We start from the raw sequence: 15402 nt of genomic DNA on the forward strand, positions 1-15402 counted from the left end.
ACATACTGTGCTTCATTAGGAGCATTTTAATTTCTTAAGGCTCGGAAACAGTTTTTTAGTAAATGGCCTTCCGAGTCGAGTCCGGTACTACTGGTGCCCGCACGGTTATAGAAAATATCCTTGTCACTTGACACGCTGGTGGTATCTCGATCATGCAAAGTCTGGAGCTTCTAATCGCTTCGCCGCTCAAGTCAACGAAATTCATTCGACTCACTACCACACTGCTCATTTCGAAAACCAGATGTGGCAAACTTAACGTGCAAGGCCTTATATCGAGTTTAGTGTCTCAACCCCTATCTTCCAGGATCGATCTCTGAGTTTAGAACTCGAGCACCACTCAAATGCCGGGTTTTTCATTTCGTTTCAAGGTGAAATCTCCACGGAGATATCAGATAATGTCTGCGATACTCCGAACATCTGAAAAACTATATGCGAGCATGCCATACACTTGTTGCTCGGGACGAAGGGGGTCATAGCATAGACTATTGCTCTAAGGCGCGGCACTGATCGCAATTCCTGCGCGCGTTGGTGACATATATGACGCAGAAAGCCAAGACTAGTCGCACAGATAAGCCATGCTTATTTTTCTTCAAAGCATATTTCGTACTTCTCATATTCAAAGCTTGACTCGGTGTTTACAAATGGATGGAGGCTCACGTCAAGATAATATGGAGGTGGCCGAATCTCTCATTACATGCCCTGTAGAGGGCCTAGTCTGGTACATCCACTGGGGATAACCCGTTCAGTCATCAAGATCGTGAACAACTATAACTACAGCATTCCCATGCATCCCAACAGAAAAGGAATTGAGTGGTGCGAGGAGGTCGCCCGACCTGTGGTGAGCCTGTCCTAGCTTAGAAACGTACCCTCAAGGTATGTCTAAACCAGGGAGCAAGACTAAAGCAAACGCATTCCTTTCATAATCAAAACAGCAAAGCGGGGGGGTTCTTTCCTTCATAATCAAAACAGCAACGCGGGGGGTATTAGATAAAGAGTAGAGGGTGATGTTTTCGTTCATCGGAAGGCGGCCAACCTCGTAGCGAAGTGAAATTTGTGACGAGCGCAAATTCCATAAATGGACCAATCTGATGGAGATAGCAATCGTCCTCGGAACTATTTTGACTCCGAGCTGGGTACCTATCGCAACCTTATACAACCTTAGATGGTCTTGGGAGATCGGGCGTTCCTGGAACAGTCAGTTGAGTATTTTATAAAAGCTAAAGAGAAAACATACCCGATATCCACAATATCATCCACATGATTGCATAAAGCCACGAAAAGGTCAAAGAAAAGTTTACCGCCACTCTCCATTTCTGTCTGCATGGTTCCGCTCCTCTTAAATGTCTTGCGACATCTGATGATCAGGGCAAGATAATGAGCGCGGAGCCGCGAGTCCGAGTCCGGCGTGTTGTCATAGGCATATCGTGCGCTACGCAGGATTGTAGAGACCTCGATTCCACTCTGCAGACCTTGCTTTTTAAGAGCAAGGCGCTTGAGCTCCTCCAAGCCATACTTCTCCGCCGCACAATATATGACTGTATCCTTTAATACGTGGTCTCCCACGCTGGAGATGTATGTTGTGGCCTCGACGGATCCGCGGCCACCGGGATTTTCAGGGTTTGGGCTCTTCTCGGCATCCTCGAGTTCCCAAGAACTTCTGCGCTTGTTGTGGACTAAGCGGGGGTAGTAGTCGCCCTTCTATTGAAGCCAGACATTAGCGGATGCGCTTCAAGGATGCACAGCGAGGATAAAGAGCCACGGGGATCATGAACGTACGTATAGGTACTCGAGAACACACGAGAAGATTTCGGGTTCTTCGTCTGGGAGATCGATCCTCTTGCTCTGCGCCTCAAGGAACTGCCCTCTGCACAGCGCCGAAAAGAACGGCGACAGCGAGAGGACATCCTCATGGGCTGCAAAGAGCCGTTCTTCCCTGCCGACTGTAAAGGTTACAATCCGCGAGGTCAGAGTACTGTTTGCGCATGTGTTATCAGCCGCCAATTCCATTTGCGACAATTAGGCAGCCTACCTCCCGACTGGCGGGCTCTGATCGAACGACTTCTGCAATTTCGACAACTTCGCGGGATCCCTAGAAGACTTCTTCAACTTCACAGCTTTCTCCACGCGATCATTCGATCGGAATGAGCGCTTGAACATGGCTGTATGGGGGGGGGTTTATGACGTTGAGGGTGGGTCTTGTAGGGAATTGGTGGGGCAGGTTGAACGAGGGACGAAAAGAGTGTGAGGGAAGAATTGACGCACAAAAAAGATTGACTGGGCCCAGGCAGATATCTCCAGATATTCAAAGAAAGTCTAGAGAGTCTCGTGTGGATTTTGCGACCCGAATGGTGTGGTGAGGAAGGAAGGGAGAAGTCGAAGACGCGAGAAGTCCAGCCATATATACTGCGCATGTGCTGTGTCTTGGCAAAGCAAGGCAGGCAGCACGTGATGGGGTATAAGCCAGCTTTGGTTGGGTGCCACGGACATCCTGCATGAGTCTTGTTATGGCATTCGTTGTTGTTATTCGTCCAGTTATCTGGTGCGCTGCTAGTATGCGTCACTTTTGATTCCTGGCAACAGAAAGTTGAGGCTGCAGAAGTAGGCGCAGCATTAGCGGAGTCATGGGGAATGTGATGATTGGTTAGCCAGAAGAGCTAAATCACGGGGACCAGTTATATTTATGCATAAATAGAGAGTTATATTCCTGGGGTTAGAACGTTTTAGCAAATCTAAAAGAAGTCGAATGAATATATGGCAACGAAAAGGGGTAAATAGTCAAGCGAGCCCCTGAAATACTTAAATTAATGCTCTATCAGTATTTTTAGATCACTCAGACTGGATAGAACCCTTCGACATTCGCTCCATATCTCATCATCTACCAAGCAACTACCCCCTCCTTGTTCGAAAACGTCCCCGTCTCGCCGTCCTCCCCCAAGGTCGCCAATCTGACCGCATTCAAAGCCCCATTATCCGGCGTATCCATACCCGCGAAAGCATTCAAATTCGTAGCACAATATCCCGGACAGCTCGCGTTAATCTTCCATCCAGCATCTTTGTACGTGGAAGCGTAATGCATCATGAGCATGTTGAGTGCCGATTTGCTGCTACGGTAGAGAGGCAGATAAGCTGGGTATCTCTGCTCGTTCGTAAGTGAACTCAAGACCGTAGACATGAAGACGATCCGAGGTGTGGGGGATGACTTCAAAAGTGGAATAAAGGATTCGGTCGTCAGCGCGGCGCCGAAGGTATTGACGGCGAAGGTGTCCTGGTAAACTTTGCGCAATTCAAGGCCGGATATGCCATCCTCCTTAAGGCTCACGCCGGCGTTGTTGATCAAAACATCGAGACGACCAAACTGGTTCATGACTTGCTGGGTGGCTTTCGCGATAGACTCATCGGAAGTGACACTGCGTGACGAGTGTTAACACTAAGTGATGTTCATGTTTCGTAAAAGCAATCAAGGAGGGGTATCCGTGCCAAGTCTTGAACATGACGGTGGCCTATCACTAGACAACGGCAAATAGATGGGTTGAACAGAAGGATCAAGCAGTTGCCCGGAGACTTTCACGGTAGCACTGCTGCTAGCAGTAGAATCCTACAACACATGAAGCTGTTGATTCTGAATTTACTAATTCTTTGTGGGAGCAGTACTAGTAAGTGATGCGGAGAGAAGTTAACTATAACATACTCAATAGTGATGGGTTCAACATGTAAACCCTGTTCTTGGAGCTTCTTGGCTGCATCGATACCCCGCTGCGCGTCACGACTGCCCATGAGTACATGGTAATCTGGCTTTGAGGATAAAGATTTTGCTATCGCGAAGCCAATGCCTTGATTAGCGCCCGTAATGAGGACGATCTTTGATGCGATTGAAGTAGACATAATAGACCCGTAAATTGATTATAAGTTTTATGATTGAAAATGAGGTCAGGATTGATGAGGAAGAAACAAAGATTAAAGAGAAAATAGAGAGACGTTCGATGCTATATATACTCAACTTTTCAGTAGCAAGGTAGCAGGCCCAGCCAGCTGAATCCAGGCGGACTTGCTTTCGTACTTACGAGCTATCTCCATTTTCTTGTAACTATAAAAAGTATAAGCGTCAACTTTGCTTCCTTTTTTAAGCAAGACACAGGTTGAAAAATCTTCACGGCTTGAAGATTGGATGGACGACGTTATTTTGGTGGGGGAGTGTTTTGCGTTCAGCGTATTCGCGCAAAGTCTAACTTTTTACAGACTAGCAGCCTACCTACTAGAGCGCAACTGCTAACCGCTTCTGGAGCATCATCATTATACATCATTGTTCAAAGATAGGTACCCAGCTAACTTATCCACTCCTATTTGCAACAAATTCTGCGTTACACGGTAACAGCGTACCGCTTACCGTAGCCTATTTCCTGTGTCGATGTAATATCATTCTCTTTCGTGCCTGTCCATTCGCGAAGATGGTAAACAATGGAGCATCAGGAGCATGCCGAGCTTGTAAGCAAAGGCGTAAGAAGGCACGTAAACCTATTTACGAGCAATCACTTTAAGCTAGGCCTACTATAAGCATACTAACTGAGTTCACAGTGTGACGAGATGCGCCCTGTATGTGCTATCCGCACCCTGCTTGCTCCAAAGGAGCTATCTTTCGGTGTTGACTTTCCTAAGGTACATGAAGACGACGCTGACTAGTCATCATGGAGTAGTCATGCCTCAGATGTAGCCGCGCACGTCGCAACTGTCCTGGATACGAGCTTAATAAGAACCTAAAATTCATAAATTATATAAGTGAAGCCGACTTTAACTTGTTGCCTCAAGGGTCCGGGGGTTTGTTGCACCAGACAGCAGATTCCAGTCAAATGGACATTCTAGATTGGCCTGATATTGAGAAAAATGCCCGCGTAGCCTTTTATCATGACTACTGCATTGTCTCGTCGAACAGGGCCCTGTCGCGTGGATTTCTTCACGGATTGGAGACCATGATATCTAAAGCCGGACTAGAGTCAGAACTTGCACAAGCATGTACAACCATCGCTTTAACTAATCTAGGAAGAAAGGTTGAAGATAATGTGTATATAAAGAGAGCCAAGGGCCTGTATACCTTACTGTTACGATCCTTCCGCCTAAGTATATCAGATTCAGCTAAATTCACCACTCTCGAATCGCTTATAACTGCTGCATTACTTGGATTGTACGAGGTAAGTCTCGTATGTACTGATTTGAGACTGAAGCTGATAATCACAGGTTATTACCAGTACTGATACGTACCCTGGTGCACATGTAGGTCATGCGCGGGGGGTGTCTGCCATTCTTCTCAGCAAATTCTCTCCATTCGAGCTGTTGTGTCGTGGAAAGCTCTTCCAAGTTCCAAGTCCAATACTACTCGACGATCTTGTACCAGAAAACCCACTATCCTCCCATCTGCCATCTTCTTCTACAACCACCACCACCACCACTGGCAAACCGCAAGAGAAGTTTAGCATTATGTGTACGCCATTATTCAAACAATCAGGATCAAGTTTAGATGTGATATACGGCGAAACAGAACCTTTAGTACGGAAGGCAATATCATTGCTGCGGGGTGAAGCGACTATTGATCAGATTATTCATCTTAAACTAGAGGCTGAACGTTTGAAAGAAGCCTACAGCGCGTGGCCGGAAACAACCCCTCTGGAATGGAGACCAAGAACAGTGGGGTTAATTGCATCCAAAAACGATGGAGTAACGTAAGTATAGTTTTGACTGCATGCTATTGTACATCCTCTTTAGCTTTGTAAGATACTGCCGGAGCACGACGTTGTCGAAGCTTTAAAGAGCCATAAAATAGGGAGCTATGCTAACCTCTATCTTCAAGCCCCGATATAGGTTACTGGCCAGGGATTGTATCATCTTACTACGATCGCAAGTTATAATTCCACCGCCGCGATATCTGCTAACACGTTACAGCCTACGTTGCCTCAATATGGAACAGTTATCGGAAGGCTTGCCTGCTAGTCTTGGACATCATATTGAATTGCCATCGCCGAATCAACAATTGTTCGGGATCCGTACAATCAGAAGATCTAATACACAAAGAGATCACACACCATACGGAAGGCATTATATCGTCCATTCCATATCTCCTCGCTGCAAATCTTCAGTCCTTCATTCAGAACACCACCGCAGGATCACCCACCCTGGTTCCGGGACGACCAGTCGGGGGTCTGCTGTCAATGCAAGCATTCTATATTTTATCAACGCTCCCGACCGCTGATGCAAAGCTAAAAGTCTACATGAGAGACTGTCTGGCGTGGATCGGAACTCGTATGGGCATCGGCCAAGCCACCATTATGTCCAAGGTGAGATGCCGATGAAGATATACAGATTAAAATACTTACCTGATGTAGTGCACAACGATAGATCAGTTCCATTATGCCACCGAAGCACGTGTGATTATTTGGGCTGGAACGCTTATATAATATGAACTAGAAGAAGCCAAAAACATGCTCCACCTTTTCGCAATTCAACAATCAAAACACCTTCCGCAGAGTATGAGTTTCTGGCGGCAATAACTATGACATTTCAATCACTCGTACAAGGTAGCTGTGTTGGTACCCGAACTAGTATCTCCGGCATGTATTTGGCGCAGCGGCAATAATCTCTGTAACAAGTTCGCATCTTCAATATCAGGGAAACGTCCAAGGTCAGCCCAACCATGTTCAGCAATCCATACAGCTTCTTCCGAACCCTGATCAAAGCAACCATAAGCGACGTCTTGGATGAACAAGAACGTAAATGTGCTGACAAAGCGCCGGGATTTTCCATAGCAGTATTTCAAAGATCGCAAGATCTCACTCGCAAGGCCTTGGATATCAGATGCGATTCCAAGCAGCGCTGTGCTATTGGGCATGTCTAGAATGACATGCTGGTTCGTTGCTTGGGTTGGGTTTGGTAGGAGATGCTGGAGCCTATGCCATAACTGCAGTAGCAAGATTCTTATCGCGTCGTAGATAGACACCGTGAATGCGGTCCACAACGAAGTGTATTCTAGATGGGTAGGATATAGTGGCTTCTTAATCTCCGCATGTGAGATTACTTCTACAGCAGGTTGAGAATGCTTTGCTTCCCATTCGCACCACCATGTGTTTAGCTCTTTAAGAGATGCGGCGACCTCAAGTTTGATCTGAGAGTACTCGACTTCCCCGTCACCCTTCCTACTTTCGTATGACTTGATCCGCGCAAGATATTCTGCGATATCTGCTCCCACGTCGACCAGGTAATCCATGAATGACTTTGAGGCAGGGTCGTCTTCCCAAGGCACCAATTTCCAGGTAGGGTCGCGAAGAAAAGTGGTTTGACGAGAGATTATCGACTTCGCAACCTGGCCATCGCATGTTAGATGTTGAATTTTTCGGACGGGATGACACTTACCAGCATAATACGATGTTCGAGGAATATGCTTGTCCCAGCATAGGACTTTTGCTGCCATGGACCTCTCCATTCCAAAAGCGACCCGAGGCCATTTGCATGCAACATCCAGCCTTGTTCTGTCTTAGAAACCAGTATCTACACTGTTCAGTCTCCTTGCCCCACAAAAGGACTGTATTATCTACCTCGTATATGTAAAGAGCGGTCATAGACGCCAACGTACTATCAGTGCGCCGATCATCGTGATTCGAGAGTGTCTTGCGAATCTCACACAACGCGTGCCCATATAATGTGAGTGCTTTCGTGATCACTTCATTAATCTTGTGGGCTTGCCCAAACACTATTGCCGCCAAAGCATCCCAAGATTTAGGACGCGGCTTTTGAGATGTTTCAGCTAGCTCGAGGACCCAGTCTTTCGGTAGGCCACACTGGCTTTCCCCTCGGTATTCAGCCTCGAACAGCTTGGAGAATAGGTATGATATGAATATATCGTCCTTAAACGCCGTCAGAGGTAATGCGTCTGTCAGTAAAGGAGCGGGCTGAGGCCAAGGAAATAGATTGGCAGGGAATACCAAGTCAGCCTTGTTCGTCGAGAAGTCGTGAGATTGAGCATGGGACACTGCCATGGATCGTTTGATGCGTGGATTCTCGTCCACATATCTTAGCCGTTGTCCAAAGCCGGTGCATTCAATGCCCGCCTTGCGGCATCGGATGCACTTTGGACGTGTGTTGTCGCATTTAACCTTCCTCCGTTTACAAGAACCGCATCCGGCTGTCTGTGCTCCCATGGTATTGGCGTCCGGAATTAATCGATCGATCAATCAAGGTGAAGAGCTAAGATTAGACATTAGAAGTCGAATCCCGACGAAGAACGGCGGAAGATTGGTTGAAACAAACCTAGAACGTGAAAGAAGGAAGGAGGAAAATCGCACATAATAGCATGTTTCGGGAACAAGAACTTATAGATCACCTTTAAGAACAATGATCTGAGTGCTTATAAATCATCATATTTTGCATGCGGAGTCTAGCGCCCTCGCACATATAACCCTGAATTGGGTCTAGCGCGCTTCTCCATGAGCCTCTTCAACTCATATCAACAAAATAAAATTGCACTGAAACTGTATCGTCAGGCCATGTGGGTACTTTGAGAATTTCAAAGACTTTAAGTTCGGACTCTTCGGACTACTCGGTGTTCCTGCAAAGATTGCTTTGAAATCGAACAAGAAAGTGTAGAGGTAGGAACTTTCCACTTAGTACGTATTGACAATATATATGAGCATCTCCTCGTTGGAGGTCGTACCATTCTTACATTATTTCTTGCATCAACTTCTCGGACTGATAGGGTGTGCAATTTGGAAAACAACGAAGAATATGTCCGCACAAAGTCCCGACTTCGACACTAGCGAGACCACAATGGCGGCAGCAGCGGTGGATGGTCATACAATCGACTCAACGAACAGCAGCGAGCAGATAAAATTGAACGAGATCCTTCCCGATAAGGAAGATGGCGTTGCAGCTGAACAAGTCGGTGATGAGCCCCAGTACGAGACAGGCTGGCGGTTGGGGGCCGTCATGACCACCATCTTTTTGACCACGCTTCTTGCAGCCTTGGATATTGTTAGTAGCTGTTCAACAACGATAGACAAGCTTTTTCTAACAGGCGTTACCTGTAGGGCATTGTCGCTACAGCAATTCCAGCCATTACCGACGAATTCCGTCAACTCGACGATGTTGGCTGGTATGGAAGTGCTTGTTTTCTCCTAGTCGGCACCTCCTCGCCGATGTGGGGTAAACTTTACAAATACCTTCCAACCAAGCTCATTTATCTTGCCTCTGTGGCATTGTTCTTGATCGGGAGTATTGTTGCTGCAACAGCACCGAATAGTCAAGCCTTGATAGTTGCCCGAGCTCTCCAGGGCTGGGGATGTTCTGGTAGTCTCGGTGGCTCGGTTCTCATGATCAGCTATGTAGCGGAGCCTAAGAAACGTCCAATGCTGATCGGCCTCTGGATGGGCGTCTTCATGTGCTCGACTATCGTGGGCCCTCTCATTGGTGGCGCCTTTACGAGCGAAGTTACATGGCGATGGTGTTTTTGGATCAATTTGCCGGTTGGAGGTCCTGTTATACTTCTGGTGTTGCTCTTCTTCCGCGTACCAAAGCATATCAAACCGGCCCCAGCCACCAAAAAGGAGATTCTGCTGCAGCTTGATCTCCCGGGATTTACTCTGCTAGTCACTTCACTCGTCTGCTTTACCTTGGCCCTCCAATGGGGCGGGCAGAGCAAGGCATGGAGTGACGGCTCCGTAATTGCCACCTTGGTTCTATGGGTTGTGTTAACCATTGCGTTCGTCATCACCGAGTGGTGTTCGGGTGCTTACGCTATGGTACCTTTGAGTCTACTGAAACCACGCATGACATGGACCAATGCCTTGTACGGTTATATGTGAGTACCCCTTTTCTCGGTGTTACCTCTGACCTAGCTAACATATGGTTTCCGTGAAGCGAAAACTGCGCCAACTTCCAAGTCCTATTCTATCTTCCCATTTACTTCCAGTCAATCCACGGCCAGTCGGCTATTGCGAGCGGCGTCAACAGTCTTCCGTTTTTGGCATTCTTTGCCGTCGGCTCCTTGCTCAGCGGTTTCCTTATCATGAAGACTCGCCTTCTCCAACCCTACGAGCTGGCGAGCGGATTGCTAGCTGCTGCCGGCGCGGCCTTGCTCTATACTCTAGATCTTGACTCTTCTAAAGCTCGGTATATCGGGCCCCAGGTCATTTTCGGGTTTGGCCTCGGCCTCGGTAGCCAGATTCCGATGACGGCACTTCAGGCTTTCTCCAAGCCTGAAAACGTGGCATCGACCACGGGTATCATGCTCAGTAAGTACCAATGAACCACTCGATGGTCTACTGTTGTTGCTTCACTAATCACGCGATCAGTGTGCAACTCCATTAGCGGTGCCTACTTCGTTACAGCAGCACAATCCATCTTCGCCAACCGCCTTTTGCAGAGACTTGCCAGTAGTGCCCCCAATATTGATGCAGCCATGGTCCTTGCCACGGGAGCAACTGACATTCATCGCGTCTTTAGTGGTGGAGATCTTGTCGCTGTACTCGAAGCTTACATGAGCGGGATAAAAGATGTCTTTGCTTTCTCTATGGCTGGTGCAGCGGTAACTGCCGTCATCGCCCTCGTGATACCCTTCAAGAAGGTGCCTAGTAACGAAAGCAGGAAGACCGAAGAGAAGGTAGCGACTGCTGCGCAACTTTGAGATGAAGCATCGACGGTCCGATAGAAATGAGGACCTGAAGAAGACGCCGGCCGTTGGTCGTAATGCGACAGGCAAGCAAAAGAAGACCGGTAAATTGTTGGGGTTATAAATTGAAATAGAATGTGGACAATTGTAATTAAATAGAAAGAAACTAAGGCAGATCATAAAAGAACGGATGCATGTATAAGCTCGGACAACTCTTGAAACATCGGGGTGTAATATTAGTGCGAGTAGCCAGTGGAGAGGATTCTGGAACCAATAATAGAGAAGGACCGCTAGTTTGCTTGATTTCTCAGCGCTTCGAAGAGGACTATACTATGTTGTTGGAAGATGATACTTCTTGGAATAGCTTGCACAGCTGCCACTGGGGTCTTGAGCACATCTATGCGCGCACTGAAACAACGCGCGATTACGGAGCACCGCTACGAGCGTGGGCTCCAGTCTGAAGTCTTTGCTGGAGACATTGGACTTCTCTTTTTTAAGCGTGGTGTCAGGCTATTGTTTGTTGAATGTGCTATGAGAAAGAAAGTGTCAGCACTTGGGAGGCAGGGAGGATAGAGATGAGATGGGTTTCTTCCAACACGCTAATTGGTGTGCTAGTACTATTCCCAACATCACGTGTGTTCGTGACTACCCTATATTGTTATCGTGGCTGTAACTTGTTGATCAGGGAGTAGAACGTACATAAGTTGCTTAGTTTCGAAAGTCCTAGGTACCTAAAGCTATCAGATCACCCAATAGAAAATTTAATATGAAATTGTGAATAGTGGTTGAGGGACCTCGCCTTTAGGAAGAGCAACACGCACGTGACAAGCCGCGTGCATCGTGTTTCTTCATTTTTTTCTCATTTCCAAAACAATCCCTTGGAAGTACAAAATTCTACACCAGACCAAGCTCAGGCAAAAAGACATTATGGATCACGAGGATAAACGCAACGGAGGGCCTACAACCGATTTCCGTACGCCAATCCTTGCTATTAGACATGCCATCTGTTTCACGTGCCTACAATCTTTTCCCAATTTGAAGAAATGTGTCGCGTGCAAAAGGGTCTCCTACTGCTCTCCAAAATGCCAAAAGATAGACTGGCAGAGAGATCACAAGAAGACATGCAAAATCCTCGCTGAATCGAACAAGCGGAGAGCAGAGACTCGTCGCACTTCTAGATTCTGGGAGCAGTACCGTGCTGAAAAGGTGTGCCGAACCCGTCCACAAAACTCATCCACCCTCTAATCTGGTCCTACAGTGGCAGGACATTGCTGCGTTTAGAGCCCAGAATCCCAATTATACGGAAAGTCAGCAGCGGCTTTTGTCGTAAGTGTCAAATTTGTTGGATTGCTGCGTTCTCCACTACGCTCGGCGAACCCCAGAGCCTAATTTTGAACAGATATGAACCGTACTGCCGCCATTGCTATAGAAGCGCACCCCAACTGGAATCAAAGAACCAACTCCGGCCATGCCAAACTTGTCATATTGCGGCATTCTGTGCCGACTGTCCACAAGAACACCCCACCTCAGAGTGCAAAACCTTCCAGACAATTAGACAAGACGAGACCTTCGCCATCCAACATTATCAAAGGACGCAGAAAGACTTCGAGGTTATTTGCACCGAGCGGCCTAGGGAGACATATCTGCCACTTTCAACGGCCATCGGCTGGCACGACTACTTTACCAGAATATCTGATAAAGGAGAATTTCTCTCAGAGGTGACATCCGAAATGCAGCCATCGACGGATGATCCAATGGCAGTAAAGCTTGCGGGTTTAATGAGACTCGCATCTGGCACCTCATCAATGGCCCTTACTATACTGGCGGCTTTAGAAGCAGTGTTTCCTGATATCAGCACGCGGACGACAATGAAGCTCCATTTCATCGGTGCGGCCAGCCCGGAGCTTAATGGTCTTATGGTTTTTGAAGAATTGCTGCACCTGCTACCCTCACTGAAAGACCTGGAGCTCACGCTCGTCGGTTTTGAATTGCCTGAGCTAACGGAAGACACTGCCATGCAACTTGAATGTTGTCCGGATTGCACTGCTGCTTCCCGAACAAGAATACTAAGGCTCTGGAAAGGTGGCTATCATGATTATGTCAAGGAAGATGGGTATCAAAAGCCAGACCTCGCTGTTGCTTTTCATACTGGCTTCTCGCAAGAGATGGGAGAGGCGTGGCTGCCCACCGTTCAGTACTTAGCAGCTGCCCAACATCCCACACTGTTTACAACTTACAACGAGAAGGAGATGGAAGAGGAGATGGCAATTCTCGACAGATTTGGGGCAAACTTCCTGCAGCGCGGAGAGATCAATAAGTGGAAAGGCGTTTGTCCTATGCTTGAGGTCATGGAGGAAAAGGAAGGCACGTTTTATTTCATGCACCAATATAGGTATTTGGTGGCAGCAAAGACACCTGATCAATAGTGCACGATCAATTAATAAGAATAACAAGTGTTGCATTCCAGTTCTGTATTTCCGACGACAGCAAAACATTTCAACGCTTTCAACCAAAATCAATACTGCCGTCAAGAGCCTGGACGTGAGTCCCATGTGGTATATCCCAGTTCCATACAAAAGAAAGAAGCACGCGGAAGGCTAAAGATGCTAAAACACCGACTTGCTATTAAGGAGTGAATGTGGCGACATTTAAATCGGCAGGCAGTGCAGATATCATCTCCGACGGCTTATGGTTCGCCCACCGGAACGAGAAGAGAAACCCGTTGCGCTTCGGGTGTTTCCATTTGTCCCAGAGATATTAACCTGGGGTGGTTTGGCCGACGATGGTCCCTCGGTTTTCTTCCCCTTTGCAACTTTGAGCTCGTCTTCTATGACCTTCACAACGGCCTGTTTAGTGTTGCTTTCGGGGTCACCCAGCAGGTCCTTCCGCGCAGAGTAGAGTTCGACTTCAAGGTCCTTGATCGTGAGTCTGGCTTTTTTCTTTTCGATTTCAGTCTCGAGTTTTGAGACTTCGGTTTCTTTCTCGTCGTTTTTAGCTTCCCTTAATTTGTGCTTTAGGGTGGTGATATCGTTAGCCAATTTTGCCGCGCTTTCCCGCAGCTTGTCTAGTGCCCTGTCTCTAAGGAAGTCAGCAGATCGAATTTGAATTGAGAGAAGACTACGTACCAGACCCTGGCTTGAACTTGGTAATTCCAGCGCGATCCTCTTCAACCCCGAGATTAGGTGCGGACAGAAGCTTGTGCCTCAAAATTGAGCGTGCCCCGATGATTAACTGGCAGTCCGTGTCGGAGGAAACAAGAAAACGCATCCCACTATATAACCTTGGACTACTGTTGTGGTACCAGGTGATATATAGCGCGCCTTCTGGCATGTGTGGATGGCCCGTCGCGGATGTTCCTCCGTTCTTCTCCTTCGCATTGAGGGGTTTGAAGTCAGACTCGGTATAACCCAGCCTGAGAGCAAATTCTTTAGAGATAAGATTTCCTTGGAGGCAGCCGGTATCGAAGGTGCATCGCGCCTGCTGGTGCAAGTTTGTCCCGTCGGAAGGTACAGCGTTGACTGTTAGAATCCATGGACAATCGCCATTTGCGAAAACCTAGAGAATCAGCATACCGCCACTACAATTGTACTGAATGGCCACGTACATCGTCGTCTTCTTCGGGCTGCGGTATATTGAATGTCTTCCTTGCAGCTCGTTCCGTCACTTGCGGGCCAAGAAAAACCCCTTTCAAACACTGCCACCATGATATACTGACTGTGGCAACCTGTGTACGCCTTCGTTGGACCTTCTTCCGGTCGAGAACTGGCACATCGGATTGATTATCTACGATCGTAAGGCCAGATCTCGCAGACCCGACGGAGGTTGAGCGACGTCGAGGGGTGTCAATTTTTGGGGTGTCCAGAAGCCCAGCCTTGTGGTCTTCAATGCTGGAAACTAGAGGTAATTAGTTAAGTACTATTCTGGTGAGAGGTATTGGGAACTTACCACTTGTTTTAGGGCTGTCTTGCATCTTGATTTTCACTCGCAATCGATGTCTAAGAGATATCCAGTGAGAGTGTTTCTTGTGTTGATTCGCGGCAAGCACCTCTTTATTATAGTTCATTCATGGCTTGTCCCGCAATTTTATTGCTCTCACACCTCCCACACCTCCCACAAGTCTAACAGAGCCTCTTTTGGCGCCGGGGGTCCTATGGAGGGCCTCAGGGGTACCAATCCCTGGCAATAGTCGTAATGCCTGGTTCTCTACCCAATGAAAGTCGGACAGACCAAGTTCCAGCTTACTTTGCAAAGGGGTCCTGATGATAAATCTTACACTCTAACTGCAAGGCAGATCCTAATTTCCTCGTGGCTGTTCCCATTTTTGTTCATCGAAAGCTTTGGGGGCCCAAAATGTCTTCCAGCTGACGCTGAATGACACCCCTAGGTGGCAAATTTGAGCAAGGTGGCCAGAAAGAGGGCGGAGTCGAGCCTCACGGCGGATCAGCGACGGCACCATTGTAAGCCATCCACAGCCAATTCCTATCGTTTAGCACTTCTACCGTCAAAGAAAGAGGAAATAGAGCCGCTCCCCCAGCCTGAGTCAGAAGGATCAAGAACCTCGTTCTCGTTTCGTAACCTTAATCGAGGCCCGCAATCGTGGGACGAAATGCTGCGGCGCAGGCACTTTCGAGCACATCAGCATTGTGCCTCAGCTCCGCGGACTTTCTTGTGCACCGGTTCTTGCGTAGGAGACTTCCCGCGCGTTTTGCACATCGATACTTCTGTTCAAATATCTGGACGCAAGGTCGTCAAGTCGA

At 47.7% G+C, this 15402-nt stretch overlaps 4 protein-coding genes across 4 annotated transcripts; 2 read left to right on the forward strand and 2 right to left on the reverse strand.

Annotated features, from left to right (window-relative positions):
• Window positions 1–1158: 1158 nt before the first annotated feature.
• On the reverse strand, window positions 1159–2157 carry LHYA1_G003216 (uncharacterized protein; the record flags this gene model as incomplete). The annotated part of the gene is made up of 4 exons (XM_031148190.1): window positions 1159–1186; window positions 1235–1698; window positions 1777–1972; window positions 2030–2157. 4 exons carry the CDS (start codon window positions 2155–2157, stop codon window positions 1159–1161), a joined length of 816 nt encoding a protein of 271 aa, XP_031006246.1.
• A 718-nt stretch (window positions 2158–2875) lies between these two features.
• On the reverse strand, window positions 2876–3882 carry ATR10 (Short-chain dehydrogenase/reductase; the record flags this gene model as incomplete). Its single annotated transcript, XM_031148191.1, has 2 exons — window positions 2876–3407; window positions 3689–3882. 2 exons carry the CDS (start codon window positions 3880–3882, stop codon window positions 2876–2878), a joined length of 726 nt encoding a protein of 241 aa, XP_031006247.1.
• A 4881-nt stretch (window positions 3883–8763) lies between these two features.
• Dhc2 (Dehydrocurvularin exporter) lies at window positions 8764–10660 on the forward strand (the record flags this gene model as incomplete). The annotated part of the gene is made up of 4 exons (XM_031148192.1): window positions 8764–9009; window positions 9066–9835; window positions 9895–10268; window positions 10329–10660. The coding sequence occupies 4 exons, from the start codon at window positions 8764–8766 to the stop codon at window positions 10658–10660; spliced, it is 1722 nt and encodes a 573-aa protein (XP_031006242.1).
• A 912-nt stretch (window positions 10661–11572) lies between these two features.
• On the forward strand, window positions 11573–13071 carry MSS51_0 (putative MSS51-like protein, mitochondrial; the record flags this gene model as incomplete). Its single annotated transcript, XM_031148193.1, has 3 exons — window positions 11573–11851; window positions 11904–11971; window positions 12045–13071. 3 exons carry the CDS (start codon window positions 11573–11575, stop codon window positions 13069–13071), a joined length of 1374 nt encoding a protein of 457 aa, XP_031006243.1.
• Between the last annotated feature and the right edge of the window lie 2331 nt (window positions 13072–15402).

Source organism: Lachnellula hyalina (assembly GCF_007821495.1).
Source record: "Lachnellula hyalina strain CBS 185.66 chromosome Unknown contig00048, whole genome shotgun sequence".
NCBI lineage: Eukaryota > Fungi > Ascomycota > Leotiomycetes > Helotiales > Lachnaceae > Lachnellula > Lachnellula hyalina.